This window comes from Schistocerca americana, chromosome 10, assembly GCF_021461395.2.
Source record: "Schistocerca americana isolate TAMUIC-IGC-003095 chromosome 10, iqSchAmer2.1, whole genome shotgun sequence".
Classification (NCBI taxonomy): Eukaryota; Metazoa; Arthropoda; class Insecta; order Orthoptera; family Acrididae; genus Schistocerca; species Schistocerca americana.
Genome location: NC_060128.1, coordinates 201,429,366 through 201,449,001, shown reverse-complemented (window position 1 = coordinate 201,449,001; position 19,636 = coordinate 201,429,366). Strand labels below are relative to the sequence as shown.

The 19,636-nt window shown below is 45.1% G+C and overlaps 1 protein-coding gene across 1 annotated transcript in view; it reads right to left on the bottom strand.

The window, feature by feature from the left end:
• Window positions 1–19,636, bottom strand: part of LOC124552395 — a 73,191-nt gene that overhangs the window by 17,012 nt on the left and 36,543 nt on the right. Inside the window, exon 3 of the mRNA XM_047126655.1 lies at window positions 6,238–6,292. Coding sequence (XP_046982611.1) covers window positions 6,238–6,292 — 55 coding nt within the window. The remainder of the gene's footprint in view (window positions 1–6,237; window positions 6,293–19,636) is intronic.

The following is a 19,636-nucleotide window of genomic DNA, read 5'->3' as shown; positions in this document are numbered from 1 at the left end:
TACGAAACACCAATGTATGTTTAATGTTGGCATTAACAGTAAGCCCATTTCTGATAAATTACATGTACCGCCCAGAACTGGGGTATCTGTATTTTATTTAATGTCCTGTATTGTTGTGCTTGGATACTATGATAAATTCTTGTGAGACAAATGGACATGTTAATTAGTGTCTCTACAAGCCACATTGAAAATTTTAAAAAATATACGAAATAGAATAAAACACTGTACAAATCATTAGTGGAAGGAAGTACACAGAGTAAAGTTGTGCCATTAGAGGAACAGTGGAAACAAATCCATCAGCTACCGACTCTGTACAGAATTGGGGACGAAGAAATACGGAATCGTCAAAAGACGATAAATTACATGTACCGCCCAGAACTGGGGTATCTGTATTTTATTTAATGTCCTGTATTGTTGTGCTTGGATACTATGATAAATTCTTGTGAGACAAATGGACATGTTAATTAGTGTCTCTACAAGCCACATTGAAAATTTTAAAAAATGTACGAAATAGAATAAAACACTGTACAAATCATTAGTGGAAGGAAGTACACAGAGTAAAGTTGTGCCATTAGAGGAACAGTGGAAACAAATCCATCAGCTACCGACTCTGTACAGAATTGGGGACGAAGAAATACGGAATCGTCAAAAGACGGTGAAACGAAACTGCTGCCCCAGCAATTATGTCCGGGAGGTGGAGTTTCAGTACTGCGACGAGACGCGCATAAAAGTACGGCACGAGAACTTGCCCGCCATCTTCTGAGTCGCCTGCCAGCTTTCCCTGACTTATCCTTCCCCCCCTCCTCCTCGAAGAACGAACTAACAGTTTCAAAAGCTAAGACACCGCCTGTGCTCTCAAGTGTGTGTGTGTGTGTGTGTGTGTGTGTGTGTGTGTGTGAGAGAGAGAGAGAGAGAGAGAGAGTGAGAGAGAGAGAGAGAGAGAGAGAGAGAGAGAGAGAGAGTGTACTACTGACATAATCTCCCACCCCCTCCCCGCTGACATTAAGCACACTCGCCAGTTCTGTCTCGTGTTTTTATGAAATAAGAGACCGTATAAAAGCCGAGAAATTATGGCAGAGGTAGTTACAGTGGTACGTGAAAACTGCTAGCAAATGTCATCTTCTGACCTGAGGACTCGCACAGTTTTTGTCTGTTCGTTTTGATCGGAACCTCAGAAAGATTACTGCCGAATGAGGCCGGCCGTCACACTGGTGTGCGCCACGGTCGGAGGTCTGCCCCTACCCGGTCACCTCAGGCGGACACAATGGAGGCCGCCGTGGCGAGTACACGACCACGGCACAGTCTGGCAAGTCAGTTGGCGGCTACAGGTGACGGGTGCAAACTGCGCGGTACGACGGTAAGTCAATTATTATCCGCATAGAAGTTATAAAATTTTATTGTAATCAAATAGGAAACTTACAAGAACATCATTTTTCGACACAGTCTCCTTGCGTTTCAACGCATTCGGTCCGTCGTCGTACAAGCTTCCTGATGGCCTCATAAAACAAGGTTCTCGGTCGAGCTGCGAGCAAGGAATGTACCGCTTCTTTCACTGCTTCGTCCGAGCCAAATCGACGGCCCCGTAATGCCTGTTTGAGTGGATCAAACGAGTGATAGCCAGAAGGGGCAAGATCGGGACCAATACGGAGAATGATCCAGTACTTGAAATTTGAGTTTCTGGAGCGTTTCAGCAGTGTGGGCAGCAGTATGCGGATGGGCATTGTCGTGCTGCAACACGGCACCTTTTGGCAGCAATCCTCAGTGTTCGCTTCGAATTGCAGGCTTCAGCCTGGCAATAACCACCTCACTGTAACAAAACAACAGTACTACCAAAATAAACAGTACTATAAGTAAATTGCGGATAATAATTGACTTCCCCTTGTAAATACAAATTCTCAAAACGGACAAGTGTAAACTAGCTGTGATGGCTTTAAGCTGTCGTCACTCGGGATGACCGGCCGACATAGACACCGACGCTACAACCGAACACGCATGAGACACGCCATACACATCTTGTCGGACATTCCAGTTGGTGTTATGTGCGTACATCAGTGATTTGCTACCCCGGTGCTGTCCCGCAGCAGTTGTCTCGCTTGCAGGTCACACACTTTGTTTACCAAAAGGGCCAGCAAAAAATTTCTACGTTAGCTCTATTAAAATGCACATGTCCATATGCTAGTCGTGTTGCTCTGTATTTAGTGTACATAAATAAAAATTTCAAATGGTATAAATAAAAATTTAAATATTCGTGCACACGTTAAAAGACAAAAATGATGTTCCGTGTGCAGTCAGCGAGGACATTGGCTTATACAAATTCCATTACATTAGTGTAATAGCCGGCCGCGGTGGCCGAGCGGTTCTAGGCGCTGCAGTCCGGAACCGTGGGACTGCTACGGTCGCAGGTTCGAATCCTGACTCGGGCATGGATGTGTGTGATGTCCTTGTCGAATGGAATGGATAGTGTCTTGAAAGGAGGGTATAAGATGAACATCAACAAAAGCAAAACGAGGATAATGGAATGTAGTCGAATTAAGTCGGGTGATGCTGAGGGAATTAGATTAGGAAATGAGACACTTAAAGTAGTAAAGGAATTTTGCTATTTGGGGAGTAAACAACTGATGATTGTCGAAGTAGAGACGATATCAAACGTAGACTGGCAATGGCAAGGAAAGCGTTTCTGAAGAATAGAAATTTGTTAACATCGAGTATTGATTTAAGTGTGAGGAAGTCATTTCTGAAAGTATTTGTATGGAGTGTAGCCATGTATGGAAGTGAAACATGGACGATAACTAGTTTGGACAAGAAGAGAATAGAAGCTTTTGAAATGTGGTGCTACAGAAGAATGCTGAAGATTAGATGGGTAGATCACGTAACTAACGAGGAAGTATTGAATGGGATTGGGGAGAAGAGAAGTTTGTGGCACAACTTGACTAGAAGAAGGGATCGGTTGGTAGGACATGTGTTAAGGCATCAAGGGATCACCAATTTAGTATTGGAGGGCAGCGTGGAGGGTAAAAATCGTAGAGGGAGACCAAGAGATGAATACACTAAACAGATTCAGAAGGATGTAGGTTGCAGTAGGTACTGGGAGATGAAGAGGCTTTCACAGGATAGAGTAGCATGGAGGGCTGCATCAAACCAGTCTCAGGACTGAAGACCACAACAACAACAAGTAGTTCTAAGTTCTAGGGGACTGATGACCTAAGATGTTAAGTCCCATAGTGCTCAGAGCCATTTGAACTATTTTTGAAGCCATTAGTGTAATATATCTTTACAGTGGCCTTCGACATAAAATAAAAATTACTTCTTCATTGTCGCTTTTTAGTGAAATACTGAAGTCAGTCTTACTCGATCAGTGTTTCTGTTCAGTACTGGAATCTTAAGAACTTGTCACATTCAAAAAGCTATCTTGAAACGTATATTTATGTAACTACAAACATACTTCTTTTAAATTGATAAGAAAAGTCCCAGAACCTCGTAGAAAATGCTAAGGTGATCTTGAGGCACGAACCAGCTATATATCACACAAGCACAGCTTCGCAATTCCGTGTCTCTTTTCATTACACTATGCTGAATTTCCAAGTTACGTGTTTCTGTCTCACATCCTGTCGTACCCTGAAGACTTGAATCACTATGTATCAACGGATATTGGTTGTAACACATCGTATCGTCCGAGAACAACACATCTCGATGGATCTTCAATGTGCTGATGCCTTTAAATGCCACACTTCTGTAATGTGCAAGTCATAGTGTGAATCATGTAAATATTAACATTTTTTGTTCACCAGTATCACGTTTCCTGTCATTAGTGTACAAAAAAAATCATATCAGTATTGTGTGTTTTTGAGAGATCCTCAATGCGTCAGTGATTTTAAATGGCTTATTTTCGTAGGACGTTAGTTATATAAAACCCACCAAGTATGGCCTCTAACTGAAATACAATATGGTGGCTCTCATCTCAGTAGTGAGAGAGATATACAGGGTGTTACAAAAAGGTACGGCCAAATTTTCAGGAAACATTCCTCACACACAAATAAAGAAAATATGTTATGTGGACATGTGTCCGGAAACGCTTAATTTCCATGTTAGAGGTCATTTTAGTTTCGTCAGTATGTACTGTACTTCCTCGATTCACCGCCAATCGGCCCAACTGAAGGAAGGTAAGTACGACACAACATGTGGTTCATGCACGATGGAGCTCCTGCACATTTCAGTCCAAGTGTTCGTACGCTTCTCAACAACAGATTCGGTGACCGATGGATTGGTAGAGGCGGACCAATTCTGTGGCCTCCACGCTCTCCTGACCTCAACCCTCTTGACTTTCATTTATGGGGGCATTTGAAAGCTCTTGTCTACGCAACCCCGGTACCAAATGTAGAGACTCTTCGTGCTCGTATTGTGGACGGCTGTGATACAATACGCCATTCTCCAGGGCTGCATCACCGCATCAGGGATTCCATGCGACGGAGGGTGGACGCATGTATCCTCGCTAACGGAGGACATTTTGAACATTTCCTGTAACAAAGTGTTTGAAGTCACGCTGGTACGTTCTGTTGCTGTGTGTTTCCATTCCACGATTAATGTGAATTGAAGAGAAGTAATAAAATGAGCTGTAACATGGAAAGTAAGCGTTTCCGGACACATGTCCACATAACATATTTTCTTTCTTTGTGTTTGAGGAATGTTTCCTGAAAGTTTGGCCGTACCTTTTTATAAGTAGTGTAAGCAGTGGCTGACGGTAGTGGCCGAAAATGGGAAATACCTTTACAGCAGCTTCCGTCAGCCACTGCGCCGAGTGTACACGTGTGTGTGTGTGTGTGTGTGTGTGTGTGTGTGTGTGTGTGTGTGTGTGTGTGTGTTTGTTTTTTGTACACTTCTTAGCTGTTTGTGTTGTCTTTTACATGGTGTTCCTTTTGTGTGTAAAACGGTGAGTCTTTGCAGAATGTAGTGTATCCTTTTTTCGTTGCACTCTTTTTTTCCAGCTCTGAATGCTGTTTCTCCGAGGGGCTGCATTTCGTGCCTCACGTTGGGGCTCCCAGTAACTGGAGCATCGCTCCCTCTGTGTTCCCTCTCGGCTACCCGCCAAAGAGATTCACCAGCAGAGAGACTGCCAGAAATTTTTTTTTGAGAAAATACGTCAACTTTGTTATCCACTCTTCAACACCAGACTGGTAATGCCGATGATATAGGACACGGTGAATGATCAGATGGTGGTCAGTAAAGGGGAGCAAAGTATGTATGTCATTAAGGTCACCTGGAAATGGAAAATAAGTAAATTATTAATAATGTGATGTTAATAGTTACTGCAAATTGAAGAAAGTCGCTGCTCTCCTCCCCCCCCCCTTACCCCCACACACACGTACACACACAAAAACACATTATTGTGAAGCATAAAACCTTATTCGAGGAAACTTTCCTCGAGTGGTTTACGGATTCAACGCCAAGGTAAAGACTGGATCGTGTCAGAATACTTTTGAAATTGCACACATCGTGAGCTACTTATAACAAGAGTTAAGGCAGTCTCAGGTGCCTTTAATGGTCACCTCACACATCAAGTAAAGAACAAAAATCTCTGAGCTGGTCGTTACAGCTGGATGTGTGACTTACGGGCTACAGACTCTCGATATTGTCAGAAACGGCTGTTCGGAGACTACCGATCGTCTTCCAGAAGGGGATCGAGCACTCCATTAGAAAGACACCAGCCAGCCTAACGTGGGAGCGGCTGGCACACTTCGTCAGACCCCACCCAGCTGCAGCTCGTCCGGTGGCCGGATTGTGGCGATGACGAGGAGTGGAGGTAAGTGGCATCAGTCGAAGCCACAGTTTGGAAGGCCGGTGTTTCTGTGTAATTTATCTAGAGAACAAAATACGAAATCTTCTCGTCGGATTCTCGGCCGAGTCGTGGCACCGCTCCGTCACGACGTCTCGGCGACTTTCCCACTCGTCACCTTCAGGTGGAGTAATACACCAGCGGGAAGCTCTTCCAAATGTGCCACGACTCGGCCGATAACTGGGGAAGATTTTGTCGGCGAGATTCTCAGAGAGAGCTTCCACTCCCGTACAAAAAAAAAAAAAAAAAAAAAGAAGTGTAGTGACCAGTTTTTACGCTCGGCTACTGTGGAGTAATTTTTCTCAACCGAGTTCCTGTCCATTAACGGCTCAGCTCGTATTTGGCGAATGCAGTAATAACGTATAAATACGTGATCGCAGTGGCGGCTCGGCTGGCGCGTCACTTACCAGGTACAGTAGCACCGCCTCCTGGGACAGTGCGCTTTCTTCAGGGCGCAGCAGTCTGCAACAGACAGTGCCCACACACATTTAGTTAACAGCAAGCATCAAGTCTAGTCCGGTTCCCCTCGCAGTGTCGTGCCTGTAATGCACGTATTTAAAAGAAGAAAAAAAAGACACCCGACAACACACGGACAGATTTCACGGAATAGACTTCTCCCACAAAAAAGGATAACAGTAATTTTTTAACATTTCCCTCAGAATACTTAATTTCTGAGATGCAGATGCAGCATTGTAGTATTGCAGTATTGCGCCCCAATGTTTGCTCCTGGCATCACGTAACACTACTTCTTTATGGCACCAACTTAGAGAACACGTTCAGAATGTTCACTCACTTATTTCTGCACACACACACACACACACACACACACACACACACACACACACACACACACACATTACGGGCATATATTGCGTAGGTTGTAGAGACCTCTTTAATATATTGTTCCCAGGTGCCAGTCTGGGTTTTAATATTTAGGCACAAAGAAAGTCAACAAACAGTAGATGAGATGTACAGTAAACACCGGAGAAATGAATGGATAGAAGACTGAAAACGTAAGTTTTGCAAATTGTCAGCTTCAGTCCAGATTCAGACATTAGAGATTCACGTAAACAGCATGATAAGTAACTAATTGTATTAGAAGGAGAGTTCACTAGAGCAAATTATAAAATGCAAATGCACCTTTACCTTATTTATCCCCCTCCCCACAGAGGGCTCACCAGTCTCGGGCGAGATCGTGCTTGGCTACTACAGGGCCCCAGACTCTGTCTGCAGAACCTCTTGTCTGTCCCTGCTGCATGTTTGTCGTTCAGCCATTCTTCTTCCCCTCCTTGGGGAACATGTCTGGGATATTTTTGGGAATGTGTTCTGAGGTTTCAATAGTCTGACATCAGAACAGCTCGTCATCTCTTCTTCTTCTTTTCTTTGTTTTTCATCTCTAAGCCTTCCTCCACTTTGGGATTTGAGGCTCCTCAATGTTTCTTATTCCTCCCTGGGCACTCCTGATGGCCGGCCGACACGTTTGGCGTGCAGCAGGTGACCGGACGGTTCCCAGCCCCGGGTCGACAGGTAGGGTTCGTGGTCGGTGGTGGTTGAAGGGGGGACCCAGGCTGCAAGGAGGGCACTGTGCGAGACACTGGCAATTGCGGGGGGGGGGGGGGGGGGGTTGCAGTCAGTCAATCACCATCTGAGTCCACGTCTAGTGAACATAAATGGAATGAGGCTAAAGTTTCTAAATTCAAAGAATCTCTCAGCTGCACCTCAGTTCGTCATGTTATCATATGCTGAAGGATGTCAGTCCTACGCTACACTTACTCTGTTTCTTATTCAAAAAGACGTTGATGCAATTGCAGACCCCGTCAAACCCTGCTATCGTTTGCGTAATAGAACTTTGCTTCTGGAGCCCGACTGCGGTTTTCGTGCCCTACAACTGCTCACAGCTTGGCTCCTCCACGTCTGTCCTGCTCGTGTCGAGCACCGTCGAACACTGAATTTGTCACGCGGTGTTATTTACACTCGGCTGCTAGATGGTCTCGCCGAGGGAGAAATCCAAACTTACCTCTGTGATCGAGCATCACTGTAGTCCGGCAGGTAATGAAAAGGGTCGATACAAGCCGAGTGCCTGCACGCCCTCATTTTCTCGCGTTTGAACGAACAGGCTACAAAGTCGTCACGGTCCGACTGTACATTCCGAACCCGATGCGTTGTTACCAGTGTCAACATTTCGACCACACTCACACATCCTGTCAAAACGTGGCCGAATGTGTTGCTTGTGGTAGGGATGCTCACGAGGGTCATAAGCCACCTCCGTCTCCAACTGTCTCCTCTGGCAATGGCGACCGTGTAGCCCCATCCCGAGAGTATGCCCCCGTGCCGTGTATTTCGACGAGTGAGCCGCCCAGGGGATCCGGGTGAAGGAAAAAGTAGCTTACCTCGTTGCTCGCAAGTTGCCGGCTAGTCGAAAGCCCCGCATTTTACCATCTGGAGCTTGCCGTACCATTCTCGCTACACCCCGCTTCACGGAGGATGTGGCCACACAGACTTGTAACCTCAAATGCAGTACAGCAGTTGTAAGACCGCCCAGTATCACAGCAGCACCCCTCTCTCCTCCTCCTACAGCTGCGCAACGAGCCACCAAATCTTCGCCCCCTGCAGCAAAATCGACTGCTTCACAACTGGCTGGCTCGCGGGGACAAAAGGAACTCTCCTATCAAGACTTTTTACACCCCTCCGACCCACAAACATTTGAGTTTAATCTGCCAACCGCAAGTACCATAAGAAATCGAAGAAAGACAGACGGTCCTCTACTTCCCTGACTCGGGGATCCCCTCCGACGGTGTCGCCGCGCTATACCCTCAGCCGGCTGACCCCGTTTCGCCAGTGCGCACTGCCCACAGTTCTTCTGCTCTCGGACCCACAGGCTGACCCAGAGAGAATGCCGACACCTCTGTAGATCTCGGGGAACGGGATGGTCCGGCCTCTGTGCCCCGTAGCAGTGAGTCTCCGAAGGCCGGCAGTCGGCAGCTGCCGAGGCGACCACCCTCCGTTTGCTCCCCCGTCCCCTTTCCCCCGTAATGACTCTTCTCCGATGGAACATTCGTGGCATTAGATCCGACAGGAAGGAATTACAACTGCTCCTGGAATCGCAGTATCTGCTCATTTTCTGCCTCCGCGAAACAAAGTTGCACCCTCACGACCGATCTGACCTCTCGCATTTCCGTCCGGTCCGCTTTGACCTTCCCCCTGAGCACGGTATTCCATGTCGTAGGGGTGTAATGCAGCTCATCCGGTATGACGTTCGTAGCCAAACCGCCTCACTGAACACCTAGCTGCAAGCTGTTGCAGTCGGCATTATCCATCCTCGCTTCACCTTTTCTCTTTGCATTGTCTACATCCCTCTGTCGTTTGGTGTCATCGGGACAGATTTCCTCCAGCTTATATGACAACTCCCTTTGGTGCTCTTCCAGAATGTGTCAGAGAGATGCCTTCTTGACTGACCTTCTCAGTCAACTCAGCCTCATTTGTCTCAACACTGGAGCACCCGTGTTCCTTTCAGATTCAACACACACACCTATTCTCACATGGACCTCTCACTCTGCACTGCCCAGCTTGCCTGTTGTGTCGAGTGGTCCATTCTCTCTGACACGTACTCGAGTGACCATTTTCTTTGTGCTATCTGTTGGCCGACTCCCACCCCACCTACGTATAGAACCAATTGGCAGCTTTGTAAGGCCGACTGGAGGCTTTACTCTCCCTGGTGACATTTGACGAACATTTCTCCAGTTGTGATGCCAGGTAGAATACCTTACAAACGTTATCCTTACCGTCGCAGAACCTTCCAGTCCTCGCACTCGGTCCTTACCACAGCATATTCCGGTCCCTCGGTGGGCAGAGCCGTGCCGTGCCGCGACTCGAATCGCACGCGGAGATGTGCTCTCCACCTTTTTAATCGTCATCTTACGATGGCAAACTGTATCTCTTACAAACAGTTACGTGCACAGTGTTGGTGTATTCTTTGGGATAGCAAAAAAAACTAGCTGGATTTCTTTTACTACTACTTTTAACAGTTTCGACACCACTTCTGTCGTGTGGACCAACCTCTGGGAACGAGATCCATTCCCAGATTTCCAGCCTGACAGTAGCAGACGCTGTTATCGTGGACCCTATTGCCATCTCCGACACCTCAGGCTGCTATTTTGCCGAGATTGTGAGCTCCACACCCTATCGCCGCACCTTCCGTCCTCGGAAACGAGTGGAGGAGGCGCGAGCGATACACTTCTTCTCTCAGAATCGTGAATGCTACAGTGCCGCCCTTACTACGAGGGAGCTACATCGCGCTCTCACTGCATCCCGATCTTCCGCCCCGGGGCCAAACGGTGTCCACGTTCAGATATTTTGCAGCGCCTTTTTCCAATGCACGATCACTTTCTCCTTCATATGTAGAACTGCAGACGGGACATTCCTGGGTTGCTGGCGGGAAGGCCCGGTAAGGACAAATACCATCTGTGTAGCTACCGCCCCATTTCTCTCACCAGCTGTATTTGCAAGGTGGTGGAATGTACGGTTCACGGCCAGTTGGTACTGTGACTCGTGTCTCGCAGTCCACTAGCCACTGCACACTGTGGGTTTCGAGTGCGCCGGGGATCTTTACTTTCTCAACCCGTATCGCGACTAGTTTTCTGCAGAAGTGCCAGACTGTAGCAGTGTTTTCGTTTTAGAGAAAACCTACAACACCTGGTCGAGGACTGGTATTCTCCGTACTCTATACACGTGCAGCTTCCGAGACCACCTGCCCCGCTCCCTTCAGCAAATTTAAGAAAAACTGAGTTTTCGAAGTACGTGCAGGTTTGGCCTCGTCAGATACCTCTATCCGGCGAACAGGGTGCCTCGAGGCTCTCTGCTGAGCACCGTTCGCTTTGCTGTATCCTTTGGCCTCTCCCGCCGGGCATCTCCGGATCCCTATCCGTCGACCACTTTGTGATCTACTGCAGTTCTCCGAGGACTCGTCTCCTCGAGTGGCGTATTCGACGATGTCTCAATTGTCTTTACTCCTGGAGCTTTTCCACTGAGAAAAGCATTTTTGCTTCCACCATCTTTGCATCTTGGGCCTGTTGCTCTTCCACTCGCTGAAGTTACGAAATTGCTGGGGCTCGTGCTAGATAGGAAACTCTCTCGGTCCTCCCACGTGTCTTACCTGGCTATCCGCCGTACCCGCTCCCTCGGTGTCCCACGTGTCTCCCGCAGGACTTCCTGGGTAGCAGACCGGGCCACCCTCCTCCATTTGTACCAGTTCCTCGTCTGTTCGAAACTAGACTACGGGTGTTTCATTTATTCATCTGTACATATGTCCATCTCACGCCATCTCGGTACAACCCACCGCCGTGGAATTCGTTTGGCCACCGTCGCCTTTTCCACTGACCCAGTCGACAGTTCGTATGCAGAAGCTGCCCATATACCACTGTCGTACGGGCACGATTTTCTCCTCGTCGGATATGCGTACCTTTTGTCTGCCGTACTAGTCACCCATCTTATGCCTCCTTTTTTGGTGACTCACTCGACTGCCAGCATGGGGCGTGTCCTTCTCTCTTAGCTCCCGGTGTTTGCTTTCGGCTATTGTTGCAGCAGCTTAACTCGACACTAGCTGCCACGTTCCCAGTGGGCGTGAATCTTTCACCACCTCGGCTCTGTGCAGCAGCCGTTCGTTCATCTCGGACGTCATTCGCTTCCTAAGGAAACTACTCCAGATTCGATCTACCACTGTAAGTTTCTCGACCTTCACACACAACTTGGCGGTAGCAGCTTCGTGTTCAGTGACAGCTCTAAGGCCGACCGTGGTGTCGGGTGAGCGTTCGACAGAAAACTGCTCAGTATTTAGAGCCACGCAGTACGTCCGGCGACACGGGCCTCCGAATCGCGTGACCTACTCCGAGTCTCCCGGCGCCCTTCACAATCTCTGTGCACTGTACACAGTCCGTCCATTAGAGCAACGGGTCTGAGAAACCTGCGACTTACTCGCTCTCGATGCTGTGACGTTTCGTGGGTCCCCGGTCACGTCAGTCTGACGGGAAACTAGGCTGCCGATGCCGCGGCCGAGGGTGTGGTCCTCCTACGTCGGCCTGCTAGTTCTTCTGTTCCTTCGGACGATCTCCGTATCGCCGTCTGTTTGCAGATGGTGTCACCACCGGCTTCCTCTTCGCGGGAACGAGCTCCGGGGACTTGAAGCTCTCCCAGTGGCTCGGCCGACCTCCTCTCGGCCGTCTCGCCACGAGGACACCGTTTTAGCTGGGTCGCACACGGGGAACTGTCGTTTCAGTCTGTTAGGTGGTGGCCCCCACCACTGTCTGCTCGAGGGTTTGCCGTTTCCTGACCGAATATCCTTTTTTTAACCACTCACATTCTAGTGTATGTTTGCCATCTGAGTTATTGGCCGTTTTAGTGAACAACACGTGGGCTATTGACCGTGTCACCTTTTATCCGTTGTAGCAATATGGCAAAGGACATTTAATCATTAGTTTGGGACCTCCACTGTCTCTACAGCATATTTTGTGGGCCTTTCTCCGAGAGGAAGTCCTCGTTCTTAGCTCTCTTTTTTTCCGTCGATCGGACCGAATGTTTAGTCGCTTTTAACTTATTTTTCGTGTTAGTATTCTAAGGTTATGATATGGACGCTTATGACCTCAGTTGTTTTTGTGTCCTAAAACAAAACAAACCAAACCAAATTCTCTTATTTTCTTTGCCAATATACCAATCGGTGATTGCACCTCTGTCGATGGGGCTGGAAAGTGACTGTCTGAAGTAGACTATTTCGAGCGATACGGTCCACACAAAGCTTCTCATTCGAGTACCTTAATAGCACTTTGATGTCGAACCACCTACAGTTTATGCACAGATCGAGTCTCATTTAGTACAGTCTGCGGACAGATAAACGGTTAATCCCATACTACGCTCAGTTAATGTCTTATAATATGATTGTTCAAGTAATTAAACACAATGATTAACTTGTAGTAAATAAATTGATGACACAGTCACTGAATAAAGTTCTCAAGAGTCCTTAACTCCTAATTTCTCAAAGTTCTCAGAGTATGACAGTCACGCCAATACGAAAACTGTGTGCACTGTAAGTATTATTTGGAAATAACGTAGTTCACAGACTGGTCCTATTGTCATAGTAATTGAAATAGTTCACCGTGAATCACTGAAAAACAGTCACTGTTCAATCATTGAGAAACGGTCACCGTATAAACTCGGACACAGAATTTAGATAAAATTCGGTACATTTTGTGCTAACTTGTCTGTGTACATTGTGCAGTAATTCTGGGCACAGATCTTGCTAATATTATAACCTTCCCGCCACAGGCTGACTAAAATGGCTTCCAGAACCTCCCATTTATAATATTATAATAATTAGAACTAAATGTGCCTGTTGTTGGTAGCTCGAGTTTTTCAAGTTACAGTTAAAAATTTCCATTCCTGAGTGAGTGAATGGTGGAATAAGATTTGTTTGACTGACAATTTTTAGATAAAATGGTAATTTCTATTAAATTTACTGACTAGTTTGGCAAAATATGGGATTCTACTCCAGTAACAACATTTTAACTAAGAGTGCTAATTACTCTGAAACAAAATGAGCAAAAAAATTATTACCACATTTGTAACATTAGCTGTATAATTGCTTGATTTATTTAAATATACTTTTGATCTACTTTATCAGGAAATTAACAGTCACGCATACATTTATAATACAAAAAGTGACAATTAAGTTCTAGACTGGTGACTGTAACTAGCAAAGTTTTTAGGTAAATTAGTCACACTAACAGATTCTGATTAACCAAATGAGTGTAATAGATAATAAAGTTAACTTGGCTAAGCCTTGAGGTAATACTCAAGTTTTTTGGTATTGTGCACGTTATAAAAGTAACACTATTGAAGGTACTTGCAAAACAAAAAAAAAACAAAAAAACAAAAAAGGCTTTGGAGGAAGAAAAACATTACAGGGAGAAAGAATCTATCTGTTGTTATGCAAAGAGAAACAATGGCTGTCCATTTCTTACCTCACCGGAAGTGATATTCTGTTACTGCTGACACTCAATTTAAAAGGAGGCAAAACTATCTAGAGGGCGCGCACGGGTTTTATTCTTCCTCGGAGAGGAAAGAGAGATGGGTTAGTGTGGAGGGAGAGACTGCTCAGAGGGACACGTCTGTCACACGGATTGGGGGAGGGAGGGAGGGAGGGAGGGAGGAGAAAATGTCACTGCGCCAGTAGGCATTGCACTGGAGGTGATAGGACTGAGTAGTGCAATTAACAAGTCAGAGGAAACAGAACACGAGATAAAGTGAAGAAAAAACAGAGATAAAAAAAGTATTGTAGGAAGAAGAAAAATGTGGAAACTGAGAGAAATAAATACGCAAGCACTACCAGTGGAAAAAGAACACACTTTAGTGTGAAGGTTTGATTTTCCACTCCAGGTGTCGGGAATGGTGCAAAGTAGAGAGACAAAGATCAGTTTCGACGTACGGCATTTTATAGCAAAAAATGTAGGAAGTGTTCGAATTGACGTGTCGAACAAACTGGAAGGAGCTTCAGAATACGATACGATGAGCATACGGAGGACGCCGACCTGAAAACCCTACGTACGGCACCCCGGCTACGACAGTGCAGGCACGGAGAACAGTCGAAAGATTCTGCACGGAGTCGGAGAATGTGAATTACTCGATGCCCTCGGGGAGATAGAGGGAAATCTTTGAATGGTGCACGGTGAGCCCAGAACGAGTCCTTTTTATTCTGCCATTCAGTTGAGCTGTACTGTAATGGAAAATTGTATTTAGTCTTTGAGCGCATTACACGTGCCGCGAAAAGACTGTTACGTGAGAAGCTCTCGAGTTAGAAACTGAGAAATGTGTGGCAGTGAAATCTCTGAGCGACTGTGGATTCTGCAGTCAAATAAACGAGTACATTAAGGGATAGCGAGTTGTCGAGGAGAGGGTGCCGGTACATAAAAGTCAGTTGAGACTACTTTTTGTTTATTTAACCTTTTACTGTAATGAATAGATCACTCCAGTTTCTTTATAAAAGGGTAACCGGTTTGAATATACTGTGTGGTCATCTCCAGAGAAAAACCGTTAGATCGAGCCAGTCATTAAAATGCTGTGTAGAGTAAAATATACACGACATGTCGTACAGTCGTTGGCACATTAAAAATCCTTCCCGTGTAATTTCAAAAAAAGGAAAAGGCCAAATGGTTAAAGTAGGTGTTAGACCACTTGTTAGGAAAAGACTTGTTACGTTTAATGATAAAACATTTATAAACAGTGCACTGATATCAACAGCGAGAGAACAGAGTCATAAAACAATGTACAGGTGACACAAACATAAATGGTACAGCTATTAATACAGCAGATTTCACGACAAGGTCTTTAAATCGTATAAAATAAAACCGGAAAGAATGAATGCCATATAATAGGACAGAAGTGCCAAGTTGTTATGATGGTTAGCACTTAACATTAATATGCTGAGTCTGTACAGCCTTCAGTATGGTAAGTTGAGATTTAGTGAACTGACAAGTTACTGCAGTAATGTTGGCTATATTTTATTTGTGGTATTTTACTGTACTGATGTGTTTTGATTATTTTCCTTTTTCTGGTTACCAAGTAGTCTGCTTGAAGCCAATTGCTTTTTACAAATAAAGTGCACAATTTTAGTGCCATACGCGTTTCGCCTTTATTTTCTGCAAGGCATCATCAGTGGCCTGGAATATGTACATATGTTTGCTATTTAATTTACATTTTTGTCATTGTGCCTATAGGTTATAAACAGTTCTGGTGGTTGGTATTTCCTATTAAGTAGTAATGTTTTGAACTGTACTTACAGGTTGCGTGGACAATTTCCTACATATTACGCTCCTGTTGCATTTTTGGTGGTGTTCTTCTTATGAACGCCATTTTGCGGTTTTTTCCCCATTCCACAACACTATGCACTGAACGCTTGTTTTAAAGCAATGTTTTGGTTTCTGTTACCGACTGTCAAATGTTTTTGCCAAAGATCGAATGTTATTGCCGAACTTATGAGTGTAACTATTGAAGTATCTGTGGTCTGTGTGTGTGTGTGTGTGTGTGTGTGTGTGTGTGTGTGTGTGTGTGTGTGTGTCTCCAGATGATGTGGGGAAGAGTTTTCTTTTTTTTGGTTATTTTTTGTTTTATGTTATCATTTCCTTTACTAAGTGTAGTAGGGAGCTTGTGCTGATGTGTGTTTGTTCATTTATCACATGTTTGTTTTCTGCTATGGCTTTGTGGATGTGGAAGTTTTCTTGCATTTGTATAAGATGTTTGTCATGGTTGCTTATTCTCATTATTTTCATTTCTTGTTCCATGTTTGTAGGATGATGATTGTAGTGTTTTAAATACTCTGCAAATGTGGAATGGTTTGTTTCATACTTCCAACATCTGATATGTTCTTTGTATCTTGTTTCAAAATTCCTGCATGTCATGCCTATGTATACTGCATCACAACTTTGACATTCAAGTTTATATATTCCCGGTTGTTGGAATTTGTCTCTCTTGGTAGCTGGCTGGCTTAGGTGTGATTGAAGGGTTTGCCCAGGCTTATATGCTATTTTGAAGCCCTGTCTCTTTAGGATGTTTGCAACTCTGTGTGTTAGTTTATGTGTGTAGGTGATGGTGTACCATCTGGTTCTTTTCTGTGTGGTGTTGTCATTGTGTGTGTTTGTTGAGTGTGTTTGTAAGTTTTCAGCTTGTGAGTTCTTTTGTATTGTGGAACTGTTGTGTTTGTTTTTTATTTGTGTTTTTATTTTTTGATTGAGCTTGTGTACCACATGTGTGTCATACCCGTTGTTAATGATGATGCCTTGCAGAAAATAAAGGCGAAACGCGTATGGCACTAAAATTGTGTTTTATTCAGTTGCTGTCAGACGGCCCATAAGTAAAAATTATTAATATATCGTAATATTACACGCAACTGAGGAAGACAGGACTATAAAAGTTGAAGATGCAGCATTCTAGTCATTATTATAAAAAGTTTTTATGTTACTGAGACCACTCTCTGCATCTTAACTGCAATATTATTCAGTGTCCTATATGCTATTTAAAACGTATACTTTACGTTATGACTATTGTAATTTTAGATTCAGGTTTACGCATTTTGTTAAACCACTGTAAATATAGTGTGGAAAGTTGAATGTAAATAATTTAGGAATAAAGGAGACAAGTCATCAAATGATAGAGGCATCTCTCTCTCTCTCTCTCTCTCTCTCTCTCTCTCTCACACACACACACACACACACACACACACACACACAACTTCTGTGAACATTTTGTAAACTCTCTATGATGAAGAGGTAACTTTATCACTAAATCCAAGCATTATATCAGTTCCATTATAAGAGCAGTATTCTTGCACAATTTGAACATAATGTCCACGACATTCGATTTTGGCCCACTGTAGGAAATTTGCTAATCGGCGCCCGCTGTCCGAAGCCAGTTGTCGGTCAATCTCGACGTGGGAGAGAGACTGCGTCCTACGCAACTACGTGCTGTCGAGGAAGTTCGGAGGAGCGGCATTTGTAACAGACTGCAGAACGATTCGACTGCTCGAGTGTTCGCCCAACGTAAGGGACGCTGTATCTCACGGAGAGTTGTTTAGTTCCATTTGAGAGCAAGAGATGTGAGGGAGTGACCAGCAGTGGTACAAAGTATCCCCAGCCTGCAGTCGGCAGATGAAGGTAGTGTCATAAGTTAACTGAGCTTCCCTACATATCTTTATTAACATTCAGTCAAAACGTTGACTCAAAAATGAACTGGAGGCAGTATGCTTCTAATTACTATATCCTCAGGACTCCTAACAGAACCTTTATATCGCCAGCAAAATGGCCTCGGGCGTGACCGGGACAGTGTACGTTGTTTTACATCTACAGTCACACTCTGCAGACCACTGTGAAGTGCACGGCAGAGGGTACTTCCCACTGTACTAGTTACTAGGGCTTCCTACTGTTCCGTTCAGTACATGACACGGGAAGAACAACTGCCTAAACGTATCCGTGTTTGGGATAATAGTCTAATCTCGTCACCACGAGATGTAGACGGTTGTCGTATATCGACAGAGTCATCATTTAAAGCTAATTATCGAAGCTCCGTCATTAGACTTCCTCGGGATCATTTTCTTTTGTGTTCGAGCTTCTGTCAGTTCAGTTTATTCGGAACCTCTGTGGCCATTCGTGCTGGCCTTCTCTGTACACATTCGATATCCCCCTTCGGTCCCATCCGGTACGAGTCCCACACTATATTCTGGGACAGGTGACAGTAATGTTTCGTAAGCGATCTCCTTTCCTGATATTCTACCGACGAACTGTGGTCTACCACCTGCTTTACCTGTGACTGAGTGTACGCGATAATTCCATTTAATATCCTCGGAAACTGTTACGTGCGGCTACTCGTACGAGTTGACAGATCCCGGTTGTGACTCGGTCGTGTTGTAGTCGTATAATACTACATTTTGTTCTTTACAAAAATTTAAAGCGAGTTGGCGATCTTTCCACCATTTTGACATCTAATTGACGTGTGACTGATTGTTTTGTCCCTTTTTTCAGACAGTAGCCATTTCGTTACAGCCGAGTGCAGCATCTGCAAGAATTGTGAGGTTACTATCGATATCGTCCGTGAGGTCACTAAGGTACGACACGATGCGTGAGGGGTCCGACACATTACCGTGAGGCACACCTGCAGTCACTCCTACACCTGTCGACAACTCTCCACCCGAGATAACGTGCCGTGTCATCGTGCTGTAAAATTCTCGATCTGGCCGTAAATTCCACTCGGTACTCTCGGTAATAAATGTAGACGAGGTACCGAATCGAGTGCTTTTCGGAAGCTCAGAAATACTGTCGGGAGATGATTTTGTTCGAGGTACTCTGTTACATTTGAATACAGAATAGATCTGTATTACAGAGCGACTACCTCGGGACACGGGAAATTGGCCCCAGTAGCAAGTTAGTAAATGGGTGCAGACACCTTTAATTCGCGCAAGTCTGGGGTCGGAACAGTAAGACTAGCGTCCTTCCGTCCATTTGTGTGAGTGGAGTGCACTTCTCTGCACAAATGAATCCATTTCAGTCACAAATGTGGCAGATGCCACAACTTTAAAACACAATGTCAAGGTGACAAGCTTTTAGCTGGCAGCGAAAGCAGTCATTTTTTAGGTCAGCGCAGGTCGTTCGACATTTTCCCACTGAGAAGACTCTGTCCTCGAAGTATTACTCTGGAAGCTGTGCAGAACACCCATCTGTGACTGTCGTAAAGACTCAAAATGTTTCTCAGATACAAATTTCCTTCCGTCGGGTGAAGGAGGCAGATTTTTTTTATATGCACCTCAAAAATGACCGGGTGTTCACGTGTATTGACGACAGAAGACGCTATCTGGCCTCTTTCCTGTAAGTTACTTAGACATTAGATTCACTGGGAAAAGCCCGAGATTTGTATTCTGATCTTACTTCTACTGCTAATTGTCCACATTTGACTTCTGTTTGTGAATACATTCCAGAAAATTTGGAAATTTGAGGTAAGTTCCTATGCCACCAAACTGCTGAGGTCATCGGTCCCTGGTCTTATACACTGCTTAACCTAACTTTAACTTACTCTAGGGACAACACAAACACCCGTGTCGGAGGGAGGACTCGAACCTCCGACGGGGGGCGGGGGGAGCCACGGGAACTGTGGCGAGGCGCCTCAGACCGTGCGGCAAATTCCAGAAGAATGCTTTCACAAAGGATATCCGGACACTTAAATCAATATTAGATGTCAGTAATAAAATGTTGAGGATTTTGTCACAAATATTTTTGT